Source organism: Mycteria americana, chromosome 10, assembly GCF_035582795.1.
Source record: "Mycteria americana isolate JAX WOST 10 ecotype Jacksonville Zoo and Gardens chromosome 10, USCA_MyAme_1.0, whole genome shotgun sequence".
In the NCBI taxonomy this organism is placed as follows: Eukaryota; Metazoa; Chordata; class Aves; order Ciconiiformes; family Ciconiidae; genus Mycteria; species Mycteria americana.
Genome location: NC_134374.1, coordinates 13,304,359 through 13,312,659, shown reverse-complemented (window position 1 = coordinate 13,312,659; position 8,301 = coordinate 13,304,359). Strand labels below are relative to the sequence as shown.

General features: G+C 68.1%; 1 protein-coding gene across 1 annotated transcript; it reads right to left on the bottom strand.

Moving 5' to 3' along the window:
• Positions 1-3,993: 3,993 nt before the first annotated feature.
• On the bottom strand, positions 3,994-6,956 carry BMP15 (bone morphogenetic protein 15). The gene is made up of 2 exons (XM_075513202.1): positions 6,038-6,956; positions 3,994-5,513 (listed from the first exon to the last, which is right to left on the bottom strand). Exons 1-2 carry the CDS (start codon positions 6,354-6,356, stop codon positions 4,738-4,740), a joined length of 1,095 nt encoding a protein of 364 aa, XP_075369317.1. The 5' UTR covers positions 6,357-6,956; the 3' UTR covers positions 3,994-4,737.
• Positions 6,957-8,301: the final 1,345 nt, after the last annotated feature.

Here is an 8,301-nt window from a genome sequence, read left to right as displayed (position 1 = left end):
GCACAGATGGGCATGCACACACATGCACACATACAGGTACGCACACGCACACACCCCCACCTGCATGGACACACGTGCGTGGGCAGACCCATCCGTACACGCACACGCCCGTGCACACACGCGTGTACACACCTGCGCATACGTCCTCTTGCGCTTCCACGTGTACACAGCACACGTACACACGTAGCACGTACAGGCACGCACGCATACACGTACAGAGACAGGAATCTATGTACATGCACACGCACGTACATCCACATGTGTACACGCATAGACGTACCCACATACCCCCACACGCACATCTGTACATGCGTAGATGTACCTACACACAGCCACACACACATACTTCCCATGCACATACATAACCATATGCACGCGTGCACACACGCGTGCACACACACATAGGCACAGGCGTATACATACACCTACCCGTATAGGTGCAGGCAGACGTGCGTGCATACGCACAAACGCTCACACGCACACACAGAGGCACACCGGCAGCGTGCAGGTGCGGCGGGCTCCTGGGGACCCCGGCACCCCTCGCCCCGGGGACCCATTTGGGCAGGTGGGGGCCGAGCGGGTGCTGTGGAGGACTCGGCACCCGTCGGGTGAGACGCAGGAGCCCGTGGGTGCCACGTGCCACCCTGGGGCGCGCATGGCCCTGGCACCCGTGTAACCTGTCTTGGCACAGGCGGGCAGGGGCAGGAAGCTGCCGGCCGTGGGCAGGGGGGCGGTGGGTTTATTGCCCGCACAGAGCATCCAGAGCGGCTGAGCCGCGGCGTTGCCCCGGGGGGCTCAGGGGCACAGCGCTTCCTCGGCCCAGCCCCGCGGGGCACCGCTGAGGAGTCCTGTCCCAGCGCTGAGCGCGCGGCGCACCCCAGTCTCCGGTGGTCCCGGTGCAGGGTGGGCTTTCCTGGGGCTGCCTGTGGCCGTCAGCACTCGTACTGTGGTGGGGCGCAGCGCCCGGCCCTGTGGGGCAGAGAAGCCATGAGCGCTGTGCCGGGGCCCCTGCAGGGGGGCATCCCCGGGCTGGGGGCACCCGGGGTCGGGGGCAAAGCTGGGCTCTGCTGGGGCTTGGCCACGGGGGTGTGCCTAGGCTGGGGGCACTGGGACTGGGGGACACCGGGACTGGGGTGCACGGGAGGTCCCTGGGCTGAGGGCAGTGGGGAGCGGTGTAGAGGTGGGGGGGTCCCAGGGTGGAGAACTCCCAAAGCTGAGGAGGCTGGTGGGGTTGGGGTACTTGTGGGGCCCCGCGGCTGGGGACATCGGGGTACATGGGGGGGGGTCCCAGGGCTGGAGACACTGTGAGGACGGAGATATGTGCGGGGTCCCAGGGACACAGGCTGGGCTGGGCAGGGGGTGATGCAGGGGACGGACAAGGGTCCCCGCTCACCTGCAGGCCCTGGTGACGCACTCGAGGCTGTGCCGGCAGTGGGCACCCAGGGGTCTGCTGCCCACCGTCCTCCAGAAGGGTGTCATGCGGGGCAGCCGGGGGGCCGCGTGCCCCCCTGCCCCCCGGGGCTCCTGCAGCACCCAGAGGGGCGGACGGGGTGGGGAGGGGGGTCCCGAGCCCCCCGGCCCCCGGCGCCCACCCCCCACGCCCGGACCCACCTGGAGGGAGCTGGGGAGAAGCAAGAGGAGGGAGAGGAGCAGCACCAGGCCGGTGGCGGTGCTCGGGGGGGCAGGGGGAACCCCACTGGCCCTGCCACCTCGGCCGGTGCCCGGTGCGACGGGGGCTGAGGCTGCCATGGCGTTGCCGACTCCGGCCGTCTGGTGCCTCCGCTGGGCACTGCTCCTCCCCGGTCACAGCCCTGCACAAATATTTGAGTGGCCCCAGGCGGCAGGACAGCCCCTTGTCACCCCCCACCCCCACCCCAGCTGGGGGCTGCCAGTGCCTCTGCAGGGCATCATCCACGGGGCACCCAGTGCCTGGGCATCGCCATCTGCCTCCAGCTACGGCCCCCAGCAGGGTGCCCGGGGGCGGCTGCGCTCCACGGCCGGGTGAGCTCCACAGCCGGTGCCCCTTGTGCTGTGCCCGGCCCAGATTTGCCCCAGCACTGCTAGGGCACGCGGGGCAGGTCAACCCCTCCCACCCAGTGCCACCCCAGAGGATGGGACGTGCGAGGTGGCAGTGCCCGCTTGGGATGGGCAGCAAGTGGGGTAGTGAATGGGGACCGGGCGGAGACAGAGCAAAGCCCCAGCATGGGGTTTGGGGCAGGAGAAGGGGCTGGGAGCGGGGCAGGAGCGGGCAGGGATGCACTGGCTGGCCTGGGGGAGAGCGGGGGACCAGTGCAGCCCCCAGCACAGGCAGCGGCCCCGCAAGCAAGACCCCTGCCAGAGTGCGGGGTGGGGACACGTCCCCAAAGCCAGGGCTGCTGGTGCTCCCCGCAGGGCTGGGGCCAGTGGGGTGCCCGGCTGTGCCCGAGGGGTTCGCACAGCTGCGGGACCCTCGGGAAGAGCCACCCCCCGAGGTGCACCAGGGCACTGGGCCAGGGGCCCTGCACCCGCCACCCAGCACTGCCCTGGCAGCCCCGGCGCTGACGCAGGCATGGTGCCGGGGTCAGCCGGGGACAGCAGCCCTTTCCCTGAACGGCTGCTCCTCTGTCCCTTTGGCAGCGCCTGCCCCGCCACCAGTGCGGAGCGGAGCACGCTGCTGGGGCAGCCCCTCGCTGCCTGGGAGTACCCCAGGAAGGGGTCCAGCCCAACAGGCACAAGAGCCCACCGGCACGGTGCGTACGAGGACGCAGGGCTGGGACAGACAAACCCCAGTGCTCAGCCATCTCCGGGCACCCAGCAGGTCCAAGGGGTGCCCGCGGCAGGCTGGGGTGCGGGTCCCTGCCGGGGCAGCACCGGGCACCGGCATCCAGTAGCGGCCGGGGCTGGGAGCATGCCCAGCTCCCATGCCTTTCATCATCGCTTGCCTAGATGAGTCAACACCACACGCTTAATGATTGACAAGGGAAAATCTTCCCCCTGGGGTCAGGTCTGCAAGCTTCCAAAAAAGCAGAAGACATTCCCCTCCCCACAGCCTCCTGGCTGGAGGTGGCCAGGAGGTGACCAACTGGGGACAAGGGGCAGGAGAGGAGCTTGGGGCTCTGCAGCTTCTCACTCTGCCGGGATGGGGGAGAAACTTCGGGGCTGGCAGCACCCTGCCCCACAGCAGACACCCACAGGAGGGAAGAAGTGCTGAAACATCCCCATGGAGCTTGGGCCAGCAATAACAGATGGGGCTGGAGGCCAAGCGAGAGACGAGACCCTGGCAAGAGCCATGAGCTGAGGATGCCGAGGCAGTGGCAGTACCCAGCTGGCAGGTGGCAGTGCCAGAGCACCGGGGACAAGGATTACAGCTGCCACCCGTGCCTCACTGCTCAAAGGGGAACTTTGCCCCAGCTTTGCAAACACAGGGCATCGCACCCAGGAACAGGCAGGTTTGCCTGCAGACACCTTCCCAAAATAACCCTGGCAGCCAAATGCCTTGGCCATGGTGACAGACAGCCCAGGGAGACCCAGCTCATTGGCCCCCCCCATGGTCTCCCAGGAGCTGCCCCATATAGAGGGATGTGGGGCATCTCTTGTCCCCAGCCCCACTGAGGCAGCTGCATCTGGTCCCCCCTGCCCCAGGGCATGTCTGTGCTCCAGGGGAGCCTCTTCTCCCAGCTCCTGCTTGAACCAGCTGGGATTTACCACCTGCACAAAGCAGGGAGCAGCACCTACCCCCTCCAGTGCAAACACAGCAGTGGCTGCACGGTGACACAGTCTACACCAGCCTGTCCTGGGGGGCACCCACTGCACCCCAGGGACAGAGCAAGAACAGGCCAAGATGGTCTTTAGCAAAATCCATCGGTTTGTTTATTTACACAAGTCGGCAATAAATAGAGGAAAGCCAGGCAGCAGGGGTGCTGGGAGTGGGACTGACCCCTCCGGGAACGGGGACAGGCCGGGAGCCCAGCAGAGCCTGAGCCCTGTGGGACAGCAAGGGTGCAAGAAGGCAGAGGGACACCACGACAGGGGTCCGACCCCTGGGACAGGGTGGGACCCGCGCCCTGCTAGAGGGCAAGCCAAGGAGGTGAAGGACAGGGGTGGCAGAGGAAGCAGCGGGCAGAGCGCAGCGCAGGCAGCTGCCTGGCCCCGGCACTGGGAGCAGAGCTGGCAGCTTGGGTCCCTCCAGTTTTCACAGCCCCCCAGAGGAGAACTGCAGGGGGAGGAGAGGGGCTTCCCCCCCACCCCCAGCCCAATTCCCAGCCCGGTCAGATGTCGCCGCAGCTGGGACTAGACAGGATGGGGGGCACATGAGCTGGGAAGGAATGCCACGGGCAGGGTTGCGCCGGATACTGACGGCACCAGCTTGGTGCCAAGCATGGGGACACCTGGACCGCTCGCCCTCCCTGCCCTGGCTCCACCAGGAGACCCCCAGCCACCTCCTAAGAGCTTTGTGCTCCAGTCCAGGGACCCAGCTCTTCTCTGGGAGCATCAGGCCAAGCCCCCCGCCCCCCAAAAACAGGGGGCAGCCATGGGGCTGCAGGAAGGATAAATGCCATGGGGCAACCGCCCCAGCACAGGCTCCTGCCTTTAAAAACCTACAATTTACATAAAACTGCCATTGTAAAACCTTCCCGCAGAGCAGTGCCGCACGGGGAGGCAGGACGAACCTGCCCCAGGCAGAGCAAGACAAACCCTAAAGTCCAGATCCGGCAGGGACAGGCAGAGCCCGGGGGTGATGTGCCAGGGCAGCGGGCGTTACCGGCAGGTGCAGGACTCTGCGATCATGTTCTCGTACTCCTTGTAGAGGATGCCACCATTGCGCTCAATCATGAGGACGCTGATCGGGCTGTAGCGGTAGGGGACACAGGAGGGCCGGGGCACGTTGGCATCCACCAGCTGATGGACGAAGCTCTGCACCACGGCATGGTTGGGTGCGTGGTAGTCGTAGCGGAGCAGGCGGGGACAGGCACCCTTGCAGTAGCGCGGGTTGTAGCGGTGGGGAGCGATGATCCAGTGGTCCCATCCCAGCTGGGCAAAGCTGACGGGGAAGGGGCGCAGGGAGCAGTCGCTCTTCTCCCCTCCCTGCTCCTGCAGGTAGCCAGGCAGGTCATGGGCCAGCGTCCCCGTGTCACGCCGGTGCCGGCGGGGCTCTGCTGCTGGAGGTGCCAGCCCAGCCCGGGTGTCATTGAGGTAGAGGAGGAGGAAGGGGTGGCTGGGGGCCACTGGCACATCACGGCCCCCCGCCCGGCCAGCACGCACACAGACATGCCGCAGCACCAGGCTCCCCGCGCTGCTGTTCCCTGGCATCAGGTAAGGGGTGACATCTGCTTCAGCCCAGCCATGGCGGGGGCGGGCGGCGGGGCTGAGCAGCGCCCCAGGGGCCTCACCGGTGGCCACCAGCTCCAGGGCGCACAGGAGGCGACCGTGGACCAGCGGCAGGCTGGGCAGGTAGACCACGGTGGCTCGGAGGAGGTGCTCGGCCTCTGGCTGGCCCTCCAGGCGATAGGTGAGGGGCTGCACGTACCAGCGACCTGCGGGGAAGCAGCGGTCAGTGCCCCCCTGGTACAGCACAGCCGGCACTGCGCCAGCAGGGCCTTTTCCCGGGGGGCTGCGGCAGCGGAGCCTGTGGCAACACCACCCTCCAAGCCCGTAACAGCCAGGTACCCCAGCACCAGGCAGGAGCCTCAGCAAACAGCAGCCGTGTGCCGTGGCTCGCCGGCGGGGTGAAGGGAAAAGAGCGGGTGGGACAATTCCCATCCTCCGCACCGACACCACTGGCCTGGCACAGCATCGGGCAGGATGGGAAGGGGAGAGGGGCATGCAGGGCCAGCAATGCCCTTGCCCATCTCACCCCTGGGGCAAGGAGAGCCTGGGCCCCCTGCCAAGGGGGACCCCACAGCCAAGGGCAGCCCCGCAGGGCACGGGACCTGCCAGCCCTGGCTGGGCCACTGTAAGGAGGGGGAAGGAGGTAGGCAGAGACCCCCCCAGGGCTCGAGCCCGCCCCGCCAGCTCTGTTAAGTGCCTGCACTGCCCTTGGTGCCCACCTGCTCCTTACCTGCCCAGGGCTGACCCCCGTGGGAACTGGCCCGGACCAGGCGGATGGTGTTGGTGCCCAGGCTGTGGCCGTGGCGGGGTCGCCCTTCGTGGTCGGCGGCACGCCGGTATAGGTTCAGCATGTAGCGCAGGGGCTGCCCGCTTGCTGGCCCCACTCGCCAGCCCCGGCTGCCCGGTGCCCGCACTTGCAGGGCCTGCAGGAGGGGCAGGGCGGGGATGGCAGGCGGGGAGCTGGGGGGCAGCAGGGACTGGTTTGCAGCCCGGGAAGGAGGCACAGCAAGGAGGAGGAGGAGGCTGGTGAAGGGATGGAGCAGAGCCATGATAGGGGTGCGTGGGGTGGGTGAGCGGGGCAAGGTAGGGCTGGCTGGCAGCAAGATTAGGGGGAGCCTGCAGTCATGCTTCTCCCCCCTGGAGAGGCAGAGCTGTTCACAGGCACCAGCAAAAGGAGACCCCAGGGTGCTACCAGCTCCTATCAAGCCAGGACGACCATGCCAGCTGCTTCAGCTTGGCACAGGAACAGAAAGGTGGGGGGCCTCTGCGTGCAAAAAGGGGTGCAAATTCCAGACTAAAACCCAGACCAGGGGCAAAGGCAGCCGGACAAGAGCCTGGCTACGGGGGCTGTAAAAGTGCCGGGGCGGGGGGTGGGGGTGAGGTGGGGGTGGGTGGGGAGGACCAGCTCGCTCAGCCCACCTGCTCCTGGCCAGCCTCCTCCTGCAGGGTAAGAGGGGCCGGCCCCCGGCGCCCCTTTTAAAGGCATGGCCCCAATCAGGCTTTAAAGGGCCAGGAGCTCCCTGGATCCCAGGGGAGGGCGGCTGGAACCCGGCGGGGGGCTCCGCTGCGGCGGGAGCCCCTCCAGCTCCGCCCGCCCCGTGCCGCCTCTCCGGCAGCTGGGGTCGGCACCTTGGTGCCCATTGCCGCAAGCTGGTGCGCGCTGCCGGGGCAGGCACAGAGCCTGGGGGGCTGCTCCCAGGCCGGCCCCGCGGCACGGCCAGCCTGCCCAGTGCCTCACTCTCCCCGGCTGAGAAGTGGGCATCAAGCCCAGGGACCGTGGCCCTGAGGCACACGCTGGGCGGAGCGACCCGGAGCCCAGCAGCACTGAGCGTCGGCACCGGGCCAGCCGGTGGTAGCCACGCTGCGGGCATCATCATGCCCGCAGCTTCGCCAGGCTTGGCCGTCCCAGCTCCCGGGTCTTTCTGCCAGCACCTGCCCAAGGCCGAGGGGCTGCGAGGGTGATGCCCCCCCTCTCACTGGCACGGGTCATTTGAGGCATTGCCCTTACAGGGGACATTGCCCCCCAGCCCCAATGATGCTCTGTGACTCCGTGGTGCTCGCCCGAGGCGGGCTCCGTGAGTGCCCCACAGAGCGGGGTGCGGGCAGCCGCGGGCCGTGCCCCTGGCAGAGCGCCTGGCGTGGTGCCCAGCCCCACGGGACGCTGCTGCTCTCCTGCTGGGATGGAGGGGGCTGGGGGGGGGTAGACACTCTGGTTGGGAACCACTGGTGCAGGCAGAGGGACGTGGGGGGAGCTGGGGGGAGGTGTTGGTGCCTGCCTTGCCCTGTGAGCTGCCCACCCTTCCCGGTGCCAGGCGGGCACGGCGGTAAGGGCTGGGAGGGCCATGTGGGTGGGTGCCCGGGGTGGGGGGTGGGGGGTGCGGTGCTTAATGGGGTGTGGGGCCACGTGACGAGCCAGGGCGCAGGGCCCTCACGCCTGGCTGGGCAGTCCTGGTTACTCATTTGGGAAAGGGCATGGGGGCAGCCAAGCCCGGTGGAGGCTGGGAAAAGCCCGGGCATGGCAGGAGCCGGCCATGAGTGGGGGGCACGGCAAGGGGGGGCAGCGAGGCCATGGGGGAGAGCAGCAGAGTGGGGCCAGGGGTGGACACATCGAGGCGGTGCAAGGGGGGCCGTGCATCGCTGCTGGGTGGGCTCCAGTGTCACAAACAGCCCGGGGACCGCCCTGTCCCCCTGCCCTGGGGCCCCCCTGCACAAGGACAGGGCTCATGTACCGGGCTGCCTGCAGCTGGGCTGGGCAGGGCACGGGCAGGGTTCAAGGCAGGCGCCGGTGGACAGGGCCTGCCAAGAAAAACTCGAGGGACCCTTCCTGCACCGGGGCTGAGCAACCACGGGTGTAGCTCACCAGCCTGGCACAGCAAGCCCACCCTCCCGGGCCAGGGCGCTGCGCCCGCCCAGCCTGCAGGCAGCCGGGGGCCGCAAGCGTTGCTGGCAGGGCAGAGCTTTCCGGGCCGGCTGTGCTGTCTGGGAAGGAGATGA

Bases quoted from the DNA above. Each gene is read 5' to 3' on its own strand.
- BMP15 (XM_075513202.1), bottom strand. From the start codon at position 6,356: ATGGCTCTGCTCCATCCCTTCACCAGCCTCCTCCTCCTCCTTGCTGTG. The intron at 5,514-6,037 runs GTAAGGAGCAGG...GCTTCCCCGCAG, and splicing joins CGGGGGTCAGCCCTGGGCAG to GTCGCTGGTACGTGCAGCCC.